Here is a 21,088-nt window from a genome sequence, read left to right as displayed (position 1 = left end):
TGCTGGGAAATCCGACTCTAGGGCTTATGATAATATGGCTAACTTTTCACTTCTACTTAAGGTTAGTATTTTACCACCTCGTATAAACTATAGAGTCACCTACTCTTCCCTGTTAGGCTTCTTATATATATTTGCATCTGTTTATGTTAAAAACTTAACCTGACAATTTAATACGTTTTATTTTTAATAGTCATACATATTTTCAAGAACTTTCTGTTGCTCTTCCTTCATTCTAGAGGTTCCGTGTTTCCTTCTGGTATCATTTTCTCCATCGTGAGTCTTTCTTTAGCATTCTTTCAGGGCAGATCTGTTGACAGCAAATTTTCTTAGTTTTCTTTCATCTGAGAATATCTTTGTTTTTCCTTCGTTCCTGAAGGACATTGTTGCTGGATATAGATTTCTGGGTTCACAGTTCTTTTCTTTTAGCACTTCAAACATCAAGTTCCACTGTGCTTTGGCCTCCATTTTTCTCCATGAGAAATTTACAGGCATTTGAATTGATGTTCCTCTATATGTAATGAGTTGTGTTTCTCTGGCTGCTTTCAAGATTTTTTCCTTCATCTTTGCTTCTAGTAGTTTGATTATGATGTATCTTTATGTAGGTATCTTGGACTGCACGCTGTTTTTAGTTTGCTGTCTTTTTTATTTAGTAGATTTCTTTCAACAGATTTGGGAAGTGTTTATCCATTTTTTCTTCACATATTTTTCTGCCTCAGTTTTTCTGGTATTCTAATGACGTGCATACATGTTAGACCTTTTCATATATAAAGAAATATAGATAAATAGTGTGTATACGTGGGTGCGTGTGCACACACCGCCTCCCCCATCTGCTTAGAATTTCTGTCTACCCTAGGATACTTGTAGAGTATTAAAAAAAAAAAAAAAAGAACTTCTGTTTTTCTATTCACTTCAAGACTGTTCAGCTTTATCTCATGGAGCATGGATATAATGGCTGCTTTAAAACTCCAATATGTTTTTCATACTGCAAGTAGCGTTTGTTGGTTGTTCTTTTTCTTGACTATTGGCCATATTTCCCTATTACTTTGTATGTTGAGTAAGTTTGGCTTGTATCCTGGACATTTTGAATATTGTGTTGAGGGACTCTGGGTCTCATAATCCTTTGAAGAATGTTTTGTTTTAGCAGTGCATTGACCTGGGTAGGTTTCGACCCCTAGTTCTGTTTCACCACCAGTGGGTGGTGGTTGCCATGTCAGTTCAGTTGCAAAGCCTTGACCAGGCCATCAGCTGCCCACTAGTGCTTGTCAGGGCCTGTTGTGTAGGACCTGAGTAGTTCCCAGAGCCTGTCCTGTGCTTATTTGGGTTTGGGCACATTTTTGCAGCTTGGGGGTGAGCCTGGGACTTCTGTTGATTCATATACAGAATTAGGGCATCCCTTGTCCAGCTTTCTCTGCTCTCTGGTTTATCCCACGTCTGCAGTTTCCAGGGTTGTTTTTTCTCAGCTTTATACTTTCTGAAAGTCAGGGTTTTCTCTCAGAGTTTTAACCCTTCGTGTTGTTGTGAAAGTCTACCTGACTGGGGTAGTTCTCAGGGAGAAGTTGTGTGAGAAAAGAGAGAACTACCAGGGACGTCCACATCCTGTTTGGACTCCAGGAGCCCGTCTTCCTGTTTCCCTTGCTCTCATAGAGGTGACTACAGGGTAGCCCTGGGAGGGCTAGGAGAGACAAAACGGAAAACAGAAAAAACATTCTGCTTTGCAAGAGCCCCCTTTGCTGGGGCTGTGGCTAGAAAGGGTGGGTTTCTTCTGGAGTCTGCACTCTGCATATTGCGTGCAGTGCAAATAGAGTCTTCACTTTGGCAGGAACTCTGCACTGGACTTCAGAGCCTATTTTAGGTGCCTGGAGCTAAGCTGCCCTTGTCTGGAAACTGTGCACGTCAGGCCTGTCAGTTGGAGGTCTGAAAAGAGGAAGAATTACTAGGAATGAAATATGCCAGGTCGTGGTCAGAAATACGATTCCATCGTACATGACATGTATACTCGGCCACTGCATGCGCTTACCTTCACATCATCCGTGCCTTTTGGCCTCTGGGTACTTACAACGTGCTGTTTCTCTTTGAGTTTTCTAGGCAGTGAGGACTGCATGACTGGGTTCCTGAGACTCACTGTATTCTCTTGAAAAAAGAAAAGTCTTCCACAATAGTGACCTATCTCTAAATTGCACTTTACCAGAATGTACTAGAATTGCCTGCTTATGTGTTTGATTCCTATTTTTCGTTTCTGAAGAACTCTTAATTTCCACTTATTGCTCCTTTTCTTCCCCTCACCAACAAGCCTTCCAAGAGGTGCATCCTTCTTCCCATGTGGACTTCTGCCCCCGACATTGATGCCTTACTAACCAAGCTCTGTGCACCCTCCTGTAGGTCCCCCAGTAACCAGTGCTGTGATCACAGACCTGTTGCTCTCAGGGTAGATTCTGTCTGGGTATAATTTTTATCCATGGTCTGCCATTGCTAGGGCCCCCAGTCCTGTTTTGCCCCTGAGCTGCCTGGCTGTGATCCAGACTGGACTCTGGACCTGGCTTTGTTGGTTTAGAATACTTACTTTTCTCCTTATGTGTCAATTAAGGATGGTACTATCTCTGTCCCTTATTTATGTTTTAGTGGTGGGTTTTGGTTAGTTTTAGCTGTCTTCTATGTGGAATTTAGAGAATGTGAAAAAAGATTTCAATATAAGTGACTGCCTTTATCCCAGAGAGGAACCCACAAGTCTGCTCTCGTATTTTTCACATTGTGACAATGCCTCCACAAATACTTGATGCAGAATTCAGTAAGATAGCACTTGTTGAATCACCATTATCGTTTCTGACAAATTGTTCTCAAAAAGGTAAGTTTTTATTTTTTAAAGATAAATTATGTTTGTGATTGAGGAGGGATAAAAGGAACAGTTTTGATGATAGGCCGCCTGTTTCTTGGAATCAAGAAGATTGTTGAGCTTTAAAAGGTATGCTGGTTGTTGAGAGTTTTTCATTGAATAGCACGTTTTAGTGAAGAGAATAACAGAATAAATGGGACATAGCATCATTCCCCAAAGATTATCAAGTCTGTCAGCAAACCAAAGGATGATGTTGATACTTTTCAGATACAGATAGCTACATATTGTTGAAAGTCACTTCTAGAATGTTGGCTGATGATGTAAAGTTGTGTAACATAGAGTGTTTAGATGTTGCTTGGAGTGAACATTCTTTGCTATAGTCATGTTTCAGAAGAGTGGTGTTTTCTGACTGGATCAAGTGCAGTGAGGAGCTGTTGAGCAGCATCAGTTGTGCTGTCAGCCTGGCCATCCGCACCACAGATGCCTCCAGGAGTACGCTCACAGCACAGTTAACAGCTAGCACAGGCCTCGCTGGGCAGCTTTTTTACCTTAGCCAACATTCCTTTGCAAAAGAAAGCAGCCTCTGCAGTCTTATTTATAATGCGTTACCTCAGCTGAAGACAGCCTAATTTGAGGAAATACTGTCCCTATATGAAACACACTGTAAAGAAGCCTGCTTGGCCTGTCTCAGCTATCTGTTTTTACTCTAACTAGGTACCAGCTGGAGGATGAGTCTGCACATTTGGATGAAATGCCACTAATGATGTCTGAAGAAGGCTTTGAGAATGAGGAAAGTGATTACCATACCTTACCACGGGCCAGGATAATGCAAAGGAAAAGAGGACTGGAGTGGTTTGTCTGTGATGGCTGGAAGTTCCTCTGTACCAGGTTTGTTATCCGTTGCTACCTAATTTCCTTATACGCTAAGCTTACTTATAAGCTTAGCTTCTAATATACTTATTAGCTATATTAATATAAAAACTTAAGGAGATATTTCTTAAATGATATCATGCAGATTATTAGTACATTAATCAAAGCCAAACAGTACTAATATGAAAAGAAAGGAGAGCCAAATTAATTATCTTATGAGAAGTTTTAATGATTAAAACCTGGAGGCCGGGTGTGGTGGCTCATGCCTGTAATCCCAGCACTAAGGGAGGCTAAGGCGGGCGGATCACTTTGAGCTCAGGAGTTCGAGACCAGCCTGGACAACATGGCGAAACCCCATTTCTACTAAAAATACAAAAATTAGCCGGGTGAGATGGTGAGTGCCTGTAATCCCATCTACTAGGGAGGCTGAGGCAGGAGAATCACTTGAACCTGGGAGGTGGAGGTTACAGTGAGCTGAGATCGAGCCCCAGTATTCCATCCTGGGCAATGGAGTGAGACTGTCTCAAAAAAAAAAAAAAAAAGCTGGAGAAAATTTGTGACTTTATAGCTAATGCATGATAGAATTAATCCTGGTTGCTCTATCAACATTTATAAATGGTATTTCTTTTTCTTCCCAAAAGTTAGGTATGGCCCTATATTCCTCCTGTGTATCTTTTACTCACATTCACCTGTGTTTTTCCCGTATTTTGCTACATTTATTATTATTTTCACATCTTCTTATTTTTCTGAGTCATTTCAGACTAGGTTGATTACTTCATTCCTCTTCTTAATTCTTCAGTGTGTATTTTCTAAGAAATAGGTATTTTCTTATGTAACCTTAGTGCAGTTATCAAATTCAGGAAATTTAATATTGATACAATGCTTTGTATCTACTTTAAATTTATATTTCAATGTTGTCTATCATCCCAGTAATGTCCTTTGTAGCCTTATTTTCTCTAGTACTGGGTATGATCACATGTCACATTTAGGTGGCATGCTTTTTTAGTGTCTTTTAATCTGGAGTAGTAGTTTAGTGTTTATCTTTCATTCCATTGACATTTTGAAGAATGAAGATCAGTTATTATACAGAATGTTTCACATTCTGTTTTGTGTTTCCTCGCAGTTAAACTCAGATTAAGCACCCTCTGTGGAATCCTGTCTAAGTGATGCTGTGGTTGGCCTTCTCAGGGTGTTTATTAATATAAAAACTCAAGGAGATATTCCTTAAATGATATCATGCAGATTATTAGTACATTAATCAAAGCCAAACAGTGCTAATATGAAAAGAAAGGAGAGCCAAATTAATTGTCTTATGAGAAGTTTTAATGGTTAAAACCTGGAGGCCGGGTGTGGTGGCTCATGCCTGTAATCCCAGCACTAAGGGAGGCTAAGGCGGGCGGATCACTTTGAGCTCAGGAGTTCGAGACCAGCCTGGACAACATGGCAAAACCCCATTTCTACTGAAAATACAAAAATTAGCTGGATGAGATGGTGAGTGCCTGTAATCCCATCTACTAGATCTGGCTCGGTCTCCCTTATTGTTGGGATTATAGGTGTGAGCCACCGTACCCAGGCCCAAATATTTTCTAATTTCCATTGTCATTTCTACTCTAAATCCATGTTTAATTTAGAACTATGTTGCTTAATTTCCAAAGTTAGAGATTTTTTCTAGTTAACTTATTATAATTATTATCATTTTAAATAGAGACCAGGTCTTGCTATGTTACCCGGGCTGGTCTTGAACTCCTGAGCTCAAGTGGTCCACCTCAGCCTCCCAAAGTGCCAGGGTTACAGGCATGAGTCACCATGCCTGACCTGTTTTTTGCAGTTATCTTTTTGTAATTGATTTGTATCTGAATATCATGAGGCCATTTACTTATAATTTAAAAAAACGGGCCAGGTGCGGTGGCTCACGCCTGTAATCCCAGCACTTTGGGAGACTGAGGCAGGCAGATCACGAGGTCAAGAGATTGAGACCATTCTGACCAACATAGTGAAACCCTGTCTCTACTAAAAGTACAAAAATTAGCTGGGCATGGTGGCGTGCACCTGTAATCCCAGCTACTCGGGAGGCTGAGGCACAGGAGAATCACTTGAACCCAGGAGGCAGAGGTTGCAGTGAGCGGAGATCATGCCACTGCACTCCAGCCTGGCAACAGAGCGAGACTTTGTCTCAAAAAATAAAATAAAATAAAATAAAAATTACAGTCTTTGTAATGTGTTGAGACTCGCTTTATGGTTCATCATTAGACAACTTGTAGCAAATTTTCTTTGTGTATTTAAAAATAATTTGTATTTTTCAGTTGTTAAGTGCACTGCTCTGTATGTCAGTGAAGTCATAGTTGTTGGTTGTCTAGTTCAAATCTGTTGCTGTTCATGGTTTGCTTGTTTGTCAGTTACTGAGAGACTTCATGAGTTTCTAAACATCATTGTGGATGTGTCTATTTCTTTTGGTTAATTTTGGAGTGTGTTATTAGATGATGCACGTTTAGGATTATTAACCTATTCACTTGACCTTTTATTGTCTTTAAATGCCCTCTTTTATCTTTAAAAATGCTTTGTGAAGACTTGTCTAATTTCAATAAAACTATATCAGCTTTCTTTGATTAATGTTTGCATGGCATATATTGTCATTATTTTACTTTAAAAATAATTTTTTTTTTAAATTTTGAATTTGGAAATAATTAGAGAGTTACAGGAATTGCAAAAATGGTATAGACGGGTCTTGTATTAGTTCATTTTCACACTGCTAATAAAGACATACTGGAGACTGGGCAATTTACAAAAGAAAGAGGTTCCGTTGGACTCAAAGTTCCACATGGCTGGGGAGGCCTCACAATCATGGTGGAAGACAAGGAGGAACAAGTCACATCTTATGTGGATGGCAGCAGGCAAAGAGAGCTTGTGTAGAAAAACCCATTTTTAAAATCATCAGATCTCGTGAGACTCATTCACTATTACGAGAACAGCCCAGGAAAGACCCTTCCCCATAACTCGATCACCTCCCACCGGGTTCCTCCCACAACACATGGGAATTGTGGGAGTTAAAGTCAAGATGAGATTTGGGTGGGGACACAGCCAAACCATATCAAGTTTCTTGTATTTTTCACCCATTTTACCCCAGTGGTTACATCTTATATAACTATAATATGAAACCAGGACACTTACCTTGGCACAGTGTGTGTGTGTGCGTGTGTGTGTGTGTGTGTGCGTGGTTCTCTGTGATTTCATCAGGTGTTGATCTGTGTAATCACCACCGCAGCCAAGATGCAGAACCATTCCAGCCCCACAGGGAGCTTCCTGTGCCACAGCCACTCCCGTCCCTCTGACCCCTGGCCTTGGAAACCTCTCATCGATTCTCCATCTCGTTTTAATATCAAGAATGTTACATAACTGAAATTACTCAATATGTGATACTTAAAAAATTTTTCTATTTTTTTCCATATTGTAGTGATATCTGTATTATGTGATTTGTTTTTTTGAGGTTGGCCTATTTCATTCAACATAATGCTGTGAGAGCCATCCAAGCTGTTGTATAGGTTGTTTCAATTTTTTGGATGTTAGAAATAAGGCTGCCATGAACAATTGTGTACGTTTGTGTGTGTGTGGGCATAAGTTTTCATTTCTCTGGAATAAATGTCCAGAAACTTCACTGCTGGGTTGTATGGTAGGTGTATACTTAGCTTTTTTTTTTTTTGGAGACAGAGCCTCGCTCTGTCGCCCAGGCTGGAGTGCAGTGGCGCAGTCTTGGCTCACTGCAAGCTCTGCCTCCTGGGTTCACGCCATTCTCCTGCCTCAGCCTCCTGAGTGCCTGAGACTACAGGCGCCCGCCACCACACCCGGCTAATTTTTTGTATTTTTGGTAGAGACGGGGTTTCACCGTGTTAACCAGGATGGTCTCGATCTCCTGACCTCGTGATCCTCCCATCTTGGCCTCCCAAAGTGTTGCGAATGCAGGTCTGAGCCATTGGGCCCGGCTGTATATTTAGCTTTTTAAGAAACTGCCAAACTATTTCCCATAGTGGCTATACCATTTTACATTTGCACTAGCAGTATTTGAGAGATCCAGTTTATTTTCGTCTGTGCCAACATTGGGTGTTGTCACTGCTTTTGATTGTAGCTGTTCTAGTAGATGTGGAGTGATGGTTGATTGTGTTTTTCATTTCCATTTTCCTAATGCTAGTGAGGTTGGACATCTTTTTGCCATTTGTGTACTCTATTAAGTAAATGTTTTTCCATCTTTAATTTCTAGTTGTGGTGTTTGATTTTTTTTTTTCTTGTTGAATTTGGAGAGTTCTTTACATATTCTAACTATGGGTCCTCTGTCAGATAGGTAGTTGGACATATTTTCTTTTTTTTAAAGACAGAGTCTCGCTCTGTTGCCCAGGTTGGAGTGAAGTGGCAGTATCTTGCTCACTGTAACTTCCGCCTCTTGGGTCCATTCTCCTGCCTCAGCCTCTCGAGTAGCTGGGACTACAGGTGCCCACCACCATGCCTGGATAAGTTTTTTTGTGTGGGTATTTTAGTAGAGACAGGGTTTCACCATGTTGCCAGTCTGTATCTTGTCTTTCCATCCGTTGAGATTCAGAGAGATTTCGGTGGATCCAGTGTTTTTAATTTTGGTGAGGTCTGATTTATTGCTTTTGTTACTTTTGTGAATTGTGCTTTTGGTATCATAGTAAGAATTTCACAAAACTCTCTGTTGAAGATTTTCTTGTATGTGTATTATAGCTTTATGTCTGAATATTTAAAAAAAATTTTTTTGGTAAGGTGAGAGATTTAGATTGAAGTTCATTTTTTAGCCAGTGTGTATCAAGATGTTCTAATACCACTTGATTGTACATGAGCGGGGCTCTCTATGACCTTGGTTCTGTTCTCTTCTCCATCTCATCAGTGTGTCAGTTCCTGCCAGTACCACACAGTGTGCTGTACTGTGGCTTTATGGAAAGTCTTAACGTGGGTAGGCTGATTCTTCTTCTTCTTCTTTTTCAGAAATCTTTAAGTTATTCTAGTTCCTTTGCCTTCCCCTATAAATTTTAGAATAATCTTGTTCGTATCTACAAAATCCTTACTAGGATTTTGTTAGGACTTGTGTTGAACCTATGTATTATATTAGTTTGGGGGGGGAATTGACATGTTTCCTATGTCGAGTCTTCTAGATCACGAACATGGTTCCTTTTGCTCCATTTTATTTGGAGATAATTTGATCTCTTTCACCAGCGTTTTGTAGTTTTCAGCATGCAAATATTAGATTTACTCCTAAGTATTTTTTTGTAGTGATTGTAAATGGTTTGGTATTTAAAATTTTTGATTCCACGTTTTCATTGCTAGTGTATAGAAATACAGTTGATTTTGTATGTTTGATCCTTTATCCTATAACCTTGCTGAACTCACTGGTGGTAAGAGTGGTTTTGTAGATTTCTTGTAATCTATAAAGACAGTCGTGCCATCTGCAAATAGCAGTGGTATTACTTCTTCCTTTATGGTCTGTGTGCCTTGCCTCGTGGAGCTGGCTAGAACGTACAGCATTGTGCAGTGGCGATGAGAAGCGGCTCCGTCATCTTGTTCTTTCCCAGGCAGGAGCTGGCAGTATTGCAGCATTAAGCAGATATGGACTGTGGGTTTTTTAAAGATCCTACCTAACTAAACCAGATAACTTTTTTTTTTTTTTTTTAAACTATCTTGTATTAAGAAACAAACCAAAGCATTGGCAGGAGAAGTGGTCCAATGCGTAGTTTTGTCAGACCCAGAAGCAGGCTTTGGAGATGTAAGCTGCAGAGTCCTTATCATCGTGGTGATAGTGGAAGCCACACAAAAGGATGATGTTCTTGAAAAGGTTGGGAGACATGTGGTGTAGCTCTGTGAAGAATAAGGAGGTGACACCTTTGGAAAGAGGATGTATTGGAAAGGAAGAATAATGTCCATCCTTTTTGGCAGGAGGAAAACTAGGGGAGGAAGAATGAAATAGTGGTGGTGACTGTGACTTTTATTCTTAATTGGTAACGTCAGGTCAATTGAGTAAGGATATGATTAGGATTCAGACGAGGGCTGAAAAAAATGGGAAAATTTGGTCATGCTTTGGTAGAGATCATAAATAATCAGCAAAAGAAAATCAATAATAATTTGTATTGAACTAGGCATAAATTTACGGTGATGTATCCATCGGGGAAGAGCCTGGGTGATGACAGAACTGAGGAAGTGTGGTGTGGGGAGTTGTGGTGAGGTAGGTCCCCACGACGATGGGAATTGATGAGTTTGTAGGCGCAGAGGGTTGACTGCTACCAATTTACTGGCTGTGGGAGTGGCTGAGAAGCAAGTGTTCTGAATTTGTGTGGGGAAAGGCTAAGTGCTTTTCTTCTGTGGTCCATATGTTCCCTTCTTAAAGAAGGTGGGTGTTCTCACCACTGTTTACAGCCAAGAACTGAAAGAGTCCCTTTTGTGACAGGTAAGGGCCAGCCCAGAAATGAACCAGGTCCCAACCTGGTGACCTAAAGCCCTTCCTTTTTGCTTTCTGAACTGGAAAAATTGCTAGGACATGGAGGTGTGGCCCGAATAAGATCCTGATTTGCCGTCTTTGAAGTGGAATAGCTCTGTGGTAAATGCCTGGTCTCCCCATCCTAGAGGGACATCACCGTGGAGATCATTGGGTTGAGAAGGTTGGGAATCTGTGTCCAGGCTGTTAGGTGGTTTTTAGTGTGTGTGGAAAATCACTGGGTACTGGGGGAGACTGCGGGACGTTCATAGAGGAAATGGGAACTGGGCACTGATGGGTGCAGTGCTGGGGACATGGACAGTGTGGTGGTCATGGTGGGGACTCTTAACAGACCCTGTGTGTTTTGGAAGTGGTACTTATTTGGCCGTATTAGTAACAGTACCATACCAGTACTGTACTAGTCAGGTAGTTAACAAGAATTGTGAACTTCAGAATGTTCTCAGTCTCATCATAGTGTTAAATACATTATTGAATTTTTCTGGTTTTTCACATGATTTTGTTTTTACCAGATGGAACATAACAGCCAAATTTTAGGTTTTACTTGTAATATACTCCTTTTCTTAAGGAAAATATTAAGAATATATTTGAAAATGTAGATGGTAGCAGCAAAAACATCCGTGTTTGGGGGAGTTAAAACAGCTTAGTAAAATATCTTAGATTTGTCTATAAAGTCTTTATCTTTTATTTTTTATTTTTTTCTTTTTGAGACAGGATCTCGCTCTGTCACCCGGGCTGGAGTGCAGTGGTGCCATTATGGCTCACAGCAGTCTTGACCTCCAGGGCTCAAGCAGTTTTTTCAGCACAGCCTCCCAAGTAGCTGGGACTGTAATCATGTGCCACCACACCTGGATACTTTATTTTTATAGAGGCAGGATCTTTCTGTGTTACCCAGGCTGAAAGTCTTTATCTTAATAAATTGGGATCATGTGGAAAAAGCTAGCTGAGCCATCTTGGCAGCTTGTAATCAGTCTGTGTGGTGCTAAGGAATGTCCTACTGCCATATGGGATGAGAGGCAACCTGAGGTATTGTCATGCTCTTCTTGTTCAAAAGATATCTACTACACTGAGAAATGGTTATGGAAATTAAACCCTGCACCATAGAGAATCAAACTATACATTTAGCAAGTAGATTAGTCTTGTTTATTTATTTCTTATCAATTTTCAGTTGTCAGTGTTTGCTACTTTGTAATTTCCCAAATAACCAGGCATTATAAAATTCATTGTTACTAACATTATTATTTGGTGGCTCAAAGAATAGAAGATTTATTCTAATTTGTATTCTAATTTATACAATTAGTTTAACTGCAGGAGGAAAATGTTTGGAATATTGCAATACAGGTAGATTGTAACTCATATTAATGAGTTGTAAATATTTCAGTGTGTTTCTATTTGTAGATCCTGTAAGTAGTAAGGATCATTTTAAAATGATTATTAAAAGACTGAGCGAGTAGGCTTTAATTTCTTCATGGCTTGAGACCTGCTTTCTCATTTTTATTTGACAAAAACCCCAACTTGGACACTTGGAAAAATTGTTCTGATTTCTGTCTTTCACAACTCGGAATCTTTTTCCCGCGGGTGAATACACCTTTCTGTAAGCTGCTGTGAGGCACATTGATAGTTCTCTGGTCTGGGTTAATGTCTTTCTCACGAGATTTACATTTCACCCGTTATCAAAAATCACTTTGTCCTTAGGAAAGTGGAGCCAGTGAATGGCATTTCCATAAGAAGGGAGGGGAGGTATCAAATGCTGGGATCATTCCTAGTTCTAACGTCCTCAGCTAATTGGCAGACGTTGGGGGCACAGAAGCATGTCATCTTTTAAGAAGACATTAGCATTGTGTTGCTTTTAAATTGGATATAATAATTGTCTAATTTTTGGGGGGTGGAGAGAAAGGAGGCAAAAACTATGGGAATTATTTAATTGTGACTAGTTAAAATTTTAGAAGATAGGCTCTTGATGTGTTAAAATGCTTTGTTTAATGTTGTGATTTGGTTATAGAGGCATTTTATGAAAAGCTGCTAATCCTAAAACATTTTAAGAAAAAAAGTATAACTTGTACACCACTGGATTTAGTTTCAGCTGGACTTGATGGTGTAAGGCAATTTAAATACAGAGGGGAAAATGTTTCTGAATAATCAATAATTTAGAAATTATTTTGCATACATAGAAATGCTATTGAGGAAAGCTCCCAGTTGCTGTCTCCGAAGGACTTCTGCTTGCTGCTGTCTCTTGTTTTGCAATATTTACCAGTATGCCTTCCTCACATTTTTGTCCTCAAAAAATTCCCCATATTTCATTTTCCCTTTTTAGCTCTACTACTCAGTGAGGCTTAAACTTACCGTTTTCGTTACAGTGTTTCTGTATCCTTGTGACTCATGCCCTTTACTCCTAGCGTGGAAGTCGCCTGACTCCCCCACGTAGTGGTTTCTGGCTGCGTGATCCAAGGGCAGTTCTGGCACACCTGCAGGCCTTTCACACCTCACGCCTGTTGCGAGTGTATTCGTTCAGTTTTGTGTAGTAACACATGATTTGATAGTGGCGTCTTAACCACTACTTTATTCTGTCTGTACACAATAAAATTATTAGTAATAACATTTTTACATGTTAACAGGTGTTAGTAGCACAGTGATATGAATAATGTAATTGTATCATCAAAGTCTAGGCATCTTAGATTTACTGGTACAGGATTATAGAGGAAAAACCGAGTAAAATGTTGAATATATATGTTTTTAGCAGCGGGCATGTAATTTAGAGTTTCTAAAGAAGAGTGATGTCAGTGAGGCATTAGTTCATGTCGTTGCTGACAGTGATGTTGGCGTTGAGGTTTCTGTTGCTGCTGTTGTTTACAATGCTCATGTTTTGCAGACAGTGGTCTTGCATTAATAGTATCTTTTGTCTGGAAGAACATGTTAATATCAGATAATGCTATAAAGTTTATATTTTCTAAATTTTATATGTATCTTTTCAAATACTTAGATGTAAATATTTGATTTTTCATTTTGAATTTGTCTGACTTGTATACTAGAACGTCAGAGTAGATAATTATGTGTCGTAGAGCAAAAATTCATATCTGATTCCATTCTTGAAGAATTTTGCTCTATTTGAAATGCTGAAGAGAATGTGTTCATTTGAAGCCTGTCTTGCACCTGTGACCCAGCTTGCAGTGTGCTCTGTTGATGCCAGTGCTGTCCAGTAGAACTCACTGCAGTAATGGAATATTCTCCATCTGTGATGTCTACTATGGTAGCCACTAGCCCGGGTGCCCACTGAGCTCTTGAGATGTGGCTAATGTGACTGAGGGAACTGGATTATAAGTTTTATTTAATTTTAATTAATTGAAATGCAGGTTGCCACATGGAGCCAATGGATGCTCATTTGGACAGTCCAGGCCTGGCTACTCTCTGTGCCCAAGTTACTATTGTGAGGAGGGTGACCTTTTGAGTGGGATGTTGGGAAGCAGGAGAGTGAAGACTGAGGCCTTGGGGGCTTCCTCTGTGGGCGGCATTGTGCTGCGCTTTCATAATGTATTAAGTCCACTTTCGTCAGTGCTTTGCAGATGAGCGAACAAAGACTCAGACCAAGGAGCTTCCGTAGGGTCACTTGCTGGTGATTGTTTCCAAAAACATGACTTTAAAGTCCATGTTTTTCCATTGTGTTTTGTTGCCTGCTCACAAGTGATTCATTTTTTTTTTTTTCATCATCTCTTGAATGGCTGTGGTGCCATGCCTGGGCTGAGGAAAGGTGGTGCATGAACTTGAATGAGAGCTGGCCTCTGCCTGTTGTCAGCTCAGTGAATGGACATGGTACTGATGTGGTAGGGGGTTGAGATCCAGGCTCTCGTTTCAACTCTGCCGTTAACTAGTGGTTTAGTCTTAGAGAAGTCACTTGCCTGTGGGACTTCCAGTTTTCTCAACTATGTAGTGTGGGAGTCCGGCATCAGTCTAGTGTAGTTGCAGGTGTCTGAGATGGTAATTCTTAGGTAACATAACTAGGATTTTCCTGGCACTGGGAGTGTGTGCTGTCACCAGGTAAAAGAGTGATGATTTATAGCTGCTGTTGGTGGGAGGAATTGGGGAAGGAGTGCCCATGAGCCCCTCCTTCCCCTATGAGGGGAAGGCGACTCAGAGTGGAGGAGAGCACAGAGCAGTCGCAGTCTGCGTGGCACCACAGTGGGGGTGCTGGAGGGAAGGAGGCATGTGAGAGCGTTCGAACTGGACAGTACAAGCAACAGGTAAGGTGAGAGAAATAGTCATTGAAAGCTTACTCTTTTTTATTTGAAGCCTTATTTAATTTTTCTTTCATTCAAGCATAAACAGATCAAATATCATCATCATTTTACTGAAATCTACTTGACCATTTCCTTTCCTACCTTACCAAGAAATAGTAATGGTGAACATACTTGTTTTGATAATCTTAAATCACTTTAATACCACCCTGATTTATAACTGTTGTGGACTTGAAAGTATGCTTTCAGTTTGGAGGTGTTTGGGTTTATTGTTTCAAAAGTGATGATGGCAGTGCTAAGATATTCCATTCTTGCACAGCTCAGTCTTTGTGTGCTGCGGTGGAAGTTCTAGAATAAGGGTGGGGGGAGCTGGCTTCCTTGGCTATCCCCATGGCAGAGCATCAGCCCCGTGAGAGAGTGCTGCTTAAGGGAGCAGTGCTTGGCAGTCCTTCTCATGCTGGAACAGTCCCTGTTAGGGATGGGCAGCCTCCGAAAAACCAACCTCTGACCTTTCAATGTGAAGGTCTTCCCAGCATAGCTGAGAATTAGATGAATATTCATAGGGATAGTACCAACTTCAGTTGAGACACACACACATGCGGCCTCATAAGGTATGCTACTATGGGAGATTTATGAAGTTTACTTCATATATTCAAATTGATAAATTCAAATACTGAAACCTGTAAGTTTTCAGTATTTGTAAAGTGATTTCTAAAGCATGAGAGCATTACGATTGTAGTAAGGATGTGGCACTCCAGCGTGGGAGACAGCAGTTCTGCGATGGAGCTCTGATGTGTCAGCCTCATTTTATAATCAGCCATATGCTGTCATTTTTATGCAAAATTTTTTGTTAACTTTTAAGCTTCCTTTGTCACAGAAATGAAGAATATTTGATTTATACAGCAGGCTTTCTATTCTAGCCTTGAATATAATTAGAAGGTGAGATTTAACAACTTCCTTTAATAAGCCATTCTTAGTCTTTCTCTACATTTTGAAAATCTGAATTAAACCAAGATGTTAATACTGAAGTTTAAGTTCATGATTGTTTTGTGCTTAAAAGAGATGAATTTGATACCTTTTCGTCATTTTCTGAAGTATTTTAAGAAAAGTTACTTTACTAGAAACTCTATACTCTCCACCCCCAAATAATGGTTTAGATGACCAAGAAGGGGAAGAGTGCTCCTGAAACCCAGACACTATTGGAACAGGGTAAATTTAAAATTAAAATATTTACTGCATAGATGAAGAGAGCTATGTGGAAATACAGTCAAGCTTTTATCATTAGAATATCACAGGAAACATTTGTATTCTCTTTAAATATTGGATTGAGCTGTAAATCTTTTTTTTAAGATGGAGGCTTGCCCAGGCTGAAGTGCAGTGGCATTGTCTTGGCTCACTGCAACCTCTGCCTCCCAGATTCAAGCTATTCTCCTTTCTCAGCCTCCTGAGTAGCTGGGATTACAGGTGCCTGCCACCACAGCTGGCTAATTTTTTTATTTTTAGTAGAGACAGAGTTTTACCATGTTGGCCAGGCTGGTCTCGAACTCCTGACCTCAGGTGATCTGCCTGCTTTGGCCTCCCAAAGTGCTGGGATTACAGATGTGAGCCACCATGCCTGGCCTGAGCTGTAAGTCTTAATATTGCATTAGTTAATACTACTGGAAAAGTCATTTTTTAAGAGTGGAAAAAGTGGTTATTACTTCAGAGAATGAGTCACATCCTGGATTAATTGAAATCTAAGGACTTTTATCATTGAATGGTATGTTGGGAATTACCAGTGGGTAACCTATAGCTATGCCTTTTCTCAACATACAGAGCATTGACCGCTTCAGAATATTAATGGTTTTATTTTGCCAGTAAGAGTGTCTAAACAGAAAGATAATTCCCCTGGGGTTCTAGAAGCCATTGTATATTTATTTGCCTTTGTATTTTTATGTCAAATTTAAATTTGTGTAACCAACCTGTTATAAGAAAAACCCCACAGATTAGCATTAGGTGTGCTATTAGTGTCTGATAAATACAGAAATAATCAGTATTGGCTCTAAATGTGTACAATTAGTTTGAACTTTTTTAAAAAGCAAAAAAAAAAAGTACACAATATGTATCTTTTGTTTCATACAGTTGCTGTGATTGGCTGGTAAATATTTGTCAAAGAAAGAAAGAACTGAAAGCTCGCACAGTATGGCTTGGATGTCCTGAAAAGTGTGAAGAAAAACATCCCAGGAATTCTATAAAAAATCAAAAATACAATGTGTTTACCTTTATACCTGGGGTAAGACTATTGCATTCTTGGAGATGGGTTGTGTGTCAGACATTGCTGGCTTCCTTTGCTGTAGGACGGAGCCTGTTGAGACTCTGACTTAGGTATTGAGTTGTGTCACATCCAAATCAGTGTCCTTTTGCTTTTGAACCATCTGTGTTCCCAATAATTGTTAAATAATTCATGTGTATTTTTAATGGCTACATCATAGAGTACAGCTCAGGAAAATGTACAGTTTGATTATTGCCTTCAGTTCTTGATAAACAATATTTATATTATTTTAGAAATACAGTATAGACATAATGAAGTAAAGGTAAATAAAATGATCAGAAAACAAGTTATACATTTTGTTTGGCTGGGAACTAGTTTGGAGAAAAAAGTAAATGTAATGTTTAAGCCCTGCCAAGAGATTTCACGAAGAAAATGAAACATTTTTTATATTGAAATGATACAGTAACAAAGTATCTGTAATGTGCATATTTATATATAGATGTCTTTGCTACTTCACATTATAAATCTCAGACCTTGTTATATTGTTATATCATTAGTTATGTTTAATTGGGTATTATGTTAATTTTAAATACTGTAGTTTAAATATTTTATTACTTTTTTGTTGCTAGTGATATTACTGGCTTAAATTATAAAACAGTTCACATACAATTGGAATAGTTGAATACTTTTTGTTTTTTGTATGTCATTCCTTATTTTAATAGATTTATCTATCTTTCTAAAGGAAAAGGAAGCTGGTATTGATTATATTTCTATACCAAAGTTTTTGGCATGTTTTAGGTCTTTTATTTGCAAGAAAAGCTCTTGATTACATGGAATGTGGGCGGCTTTGTCTTGTATATTTAATTTAAATAATCACGCTGACATTGTATTGGGCATTGATTTTACCCCCACCCCCACCTCATCCCCATCCACCTAGTGATTGGCAAATACTTGGTATCTAATGTACTTCTTTATTAAAACCCACAAAACTAATGGCTTCATAATTAAAAGACTGATCTTTTGTCAGGATAATAAAATGTAAACTGTCTTATAGGCAGATAAATATTCACATCTTTATTGAATGAAGCCACTGTTTTCTGCTTAGGTTTAAATTATTAAATACTCACAGATCTCAGAGATTGGCTAAGCAGTGTACGTTTTCCTAAAGGTCAGCAGGTTCAGTCAGTAGACAGTAGAGTATTGATTACAGTCGTTTAAAGCCAGCAGTGCAGCTTAACTTTGATCAGTGTAAGTCCACACAGCCTGCCCAGATTGGCTGCATGCTGAAAATACCTGTGGATGTGACTGTATGATGATTACCATGTATATGAGTTTTTTATCTTAGATTGTCTCTGAAATTAGTCTTTTCATCTAAAATGTAGTATTTTAGAAACATTTGGTAATTACACAGTAGGAATTCTATGTCATTTTTACCACGAATGGCAATTTCTAAATTGCTAATAGATATAATTTATGCTAACTGAGATTTTAAAGAAATCACTAAGGAAAAAGCACTTTATTTCCTGCTGAGATTAATTTATGAAATAATTCAAAACATTCTTAGACAGCAGGTTGAACGTGATTATGAACATAAATGCATTGTCAGTGTAACTGATTTTGAGTCCCACACATCGCTGTATGATGATGCAGATAACCTCATTTTCTGAAAACAAGTTGCAGACTCTGTAGGTCAGCAATGAGCACTTAACCCATTGCCCTGCTTGGTGAAATTTTCATACCTTCCAAGTGGCATAGAAATGGCATCCAAAGAGATTGCGATTTGTAAATTGCAGGTTTGCAAGTTTGATTTGAATTGTGGTGTGCTGTTTGAATTATTCTCATCTGTAAACATAAGTTTTGTTCCATTTTGATTTTCAGTGTAAATCTAATAATTAGAGGCATTTGTAAATTGAGATCTATTCATATATTAGATCTTGGGTTTTCGTCCCTAAAGATAATGATTTGAAGTAAAAACCAAAACCAAAACCTTGCAGTATTGACATTCCTAATATTTTATTGAATGGTGAAATTTCTTTTATATTTGAAAATATTAAGAATTAACAACCCAAAGACCATAAGAGTAGGTGAGTAGTTGTCTTCTTGAAAATTGGTCTGCAGTTACAACTTCTTATATTTTGTCTTTTTTAATGTTTTGAGGGAAGTAAATACCCACAGGAGATTAAGGCAGTCTATCTCGTGAAGTCAGCCTGTTCACATTTGGCTTGTTCACTCAGTCTTTGTAAAGCCACCTGGATGTCGTGTTAAAAAAAAAAAGTGGCTATTTATTTGTTTTTTACTACTTCATAAATATAAGATTAATATGTCTTTTCCATTGTAAGATTTTCTGAGTCATTATCAAGATACACCTGTATATTTACTGGCTTACTAACATTGGGAAGGTTTTGCTATCTTTTTTTGATGTTCATGTAAAAACTTACTAAATGAGTATGGAAAACTGGAAAATCTCATATAAGAAAAATAAAAAAACTTTTAGGTGACATTTTTAAACATAATTGAACGTCCTAATTGTCTTATTTTCAGTTTATTTAAAATATATTTTGGGAGTAACCTTACCTTTCTTTGTAATATAGCTATTAGAAAGCCAATGTGAAAATTAATACATTTACTTTGAATCAGAACATATTCTCACTGATGGAAATGTGGTTATATGTTGTGCTGATTTTAACTGTTTAATTTAGGTATTAAATTTTTTCCTTGTAGGAATTTTGTTAATTTTCTCTTTTCCTTTTTAGGTTTTGTATGAACAATTCAAGTTTTTCTTGAATCTCTATTTTCTGGTAATATCCTGCTCACAGTTTGTGCCAGCATTGAAAATAGGCTATCTCTACACCTACTGGGCTCCTCTGGTAAAAGAAAAGACTTTAAAAATTAAGTTAAATTATGAAATATTTAGAATATAGTTTTAAGAGTTGAGATGGTTAAAAGTTAAGTTGACCAGATTTTACAAACATGATGTTGTTGCAGTGCATCACTGAACTTCTTGTAAAAGATTTTGCTGAGTGACTCAGTCCCTCTGAGAACCATGGGAAGCGTGGTGGTGGCGCGCTGCCTGTAGAGTGGCGGCAGAGGGGTAAACGATTTTGCTGAGTGACTCAGTCCCTCTGAGAACCATGGGAAGCGTGGTGGTAGCACGCTGCCTGTAGAGTGGCGGCAGAGGGGTAAAAGATTTTGCTGAGTGACTCAGTCCCTCTGAGAACCATGGGAAGCGTGGTGGTAGCACGCTGCCTGTAGAGTGGCGGCAGAGGGGTTTTCCTTGGTCATTCTGCACCTGTGTTAAGGGTGCAGGTCATCAGCAGCTCCCTCCTGTGTGATGCAGCTGTTGGGAATGGGGCTGTGGGTCTGTTCTGTTACTCTCTTCACACCCTGACCATGGTGAGCATTCTGAAATATCCAAGTGCAGTACATACGATGTCTGGTTGACATCTCAGTGCATAAAGTTTTTCAAAAGGCGAATGATGCAATGATGCTTGTCAGTGAATGTTTCCATTTCAAACATATGCTGTCTTGATAGTCTTAAGCTATTGGCTGATAGTTTTCATTGACTTTTAGCTTGTACAGACAAGATGTACATCATCTTTCCTCCTTTCATGGAAAAATGTACTACTTCCTTTATTTTTATTCTTTTGGAGCTAGAGTCTTACCCTGTTGCCCAGGCTGGAGTGTAGTGGCACAATCTCGGCTCACTGCAACCTCTGCCTCCTGGACTCACACAGTTCTCCTACCTCAGCCTCCTGAGTAGCTAGAATTACAGGCGTGTACCACTACACCTGGCTATTCTTGTGTTCTTAGTAGAGATGGCATTTCACCATGTTGGCTAGGCTGGTCTCAAACTCCTCACCTCAAATGATCCACCTACCTCAGCCTCCCAAAGTGCTGGAATTACAGGCATGAGCCACCGCGCCTGGCCTCTACTTCCTTTCTTGGATTTGCTCCCTTTTGGGCAGATGACCCGAGGAATCTAGGTAGGAAATGCAGAGAGTGAAAGGGTTCCTTCAGTGAAAGAAGAGTGCAGTCCTCGGGGTCCACGTGAGTTGTGGCCTTCCACATGGAGAGCCGAGCTGTCAGCTCCTGAGGGATCTGTCCTGGCTTGGGTAGGCTCCATCTCCCTAACCAGAGGGCTCCAGATGAAGCAGGAGAACTGGAAGACAGATTGAATTCTTGTTTCCTGGACAGGCACAGTCAGGCTTTCCTGTTTGCCTGTAGTAAAACCATGCTGAGGGACATTTTTTGAATTCTCTTTCACATAGACTTCATAGTAGGGTGGATTTGAGGAATGAGTAACTTTATATGTAATATAAACACAAAATTACTAGATAAATGAATACTTTTTAGCTTATTAAATTAGTAAGATTGAAAGAGACGTTGGAGCTGAGCACGGGTAAAACTGTAACACTGTG

At 39.2% G+C, this 21,088-nt stretch overlaps 1 protein-coding gene across 29 annotated transcripts in view; it reads left to right on the top strand.

Moving 5' to 3' along the window:
* The window catches only part of ATP9B (ATPase phospholipid transporting 9B (putative)), a 295,624-nt gene that overhangs the window by 20,146 nt on the left and 254,390 nt on the right, over positions 1 to 21,088 (top strand). For 16 of the 29 annotated variants that reach the window (XR_013408181.1, XM_077974848.1, XM_028837950.2 and 13 more), the window contains exons 2-4: positions 3,545 to 3,718; positions 16,541 to 16,691; positions 19,424 to 19,537. Coding sequence is in view for 8 of the 29 variants with exons in the window: in XM_028837950.2 (XP_028693783.1) it covers positions 3,545 to 3,718; positions 16,541 to 16,691; positions 19,424 to 19,537 (439 nt within the window). In the remaining 21 variants the exon portion in view is untranslated. The remainder of the gene's footprint in view (positions 1 to 3,544; positions 3,719 to 16,540; positions 16,692 to 19,423; positions 19,538 to 21,088) is intronic. The other 13 variants (XM_077974850.1, XM_077974843.1, XM_077974838.1 and 10 more) reach the window with 1 other exon arrangement.

Source organism: Macaca mulatta, chromosome 18 (genome assembly GCF_049350105.2).
Source record: "Macaca mulatta isolate MMU2019108-1 chromosome 18, T2T-MMU8v2.0, whole genome shotgun sequence".
Classification (NCBI taxonomy): Eukaryota; Metazoa; Chordata; class Mammalia; order Primates; family Cercopithecidae; genus Macaca; species Macaca mulatta.
Note: the sequence above shows the minus strand (reverse complement) of the source record. Positions and strands in the feature narration are given on the sequence as shown.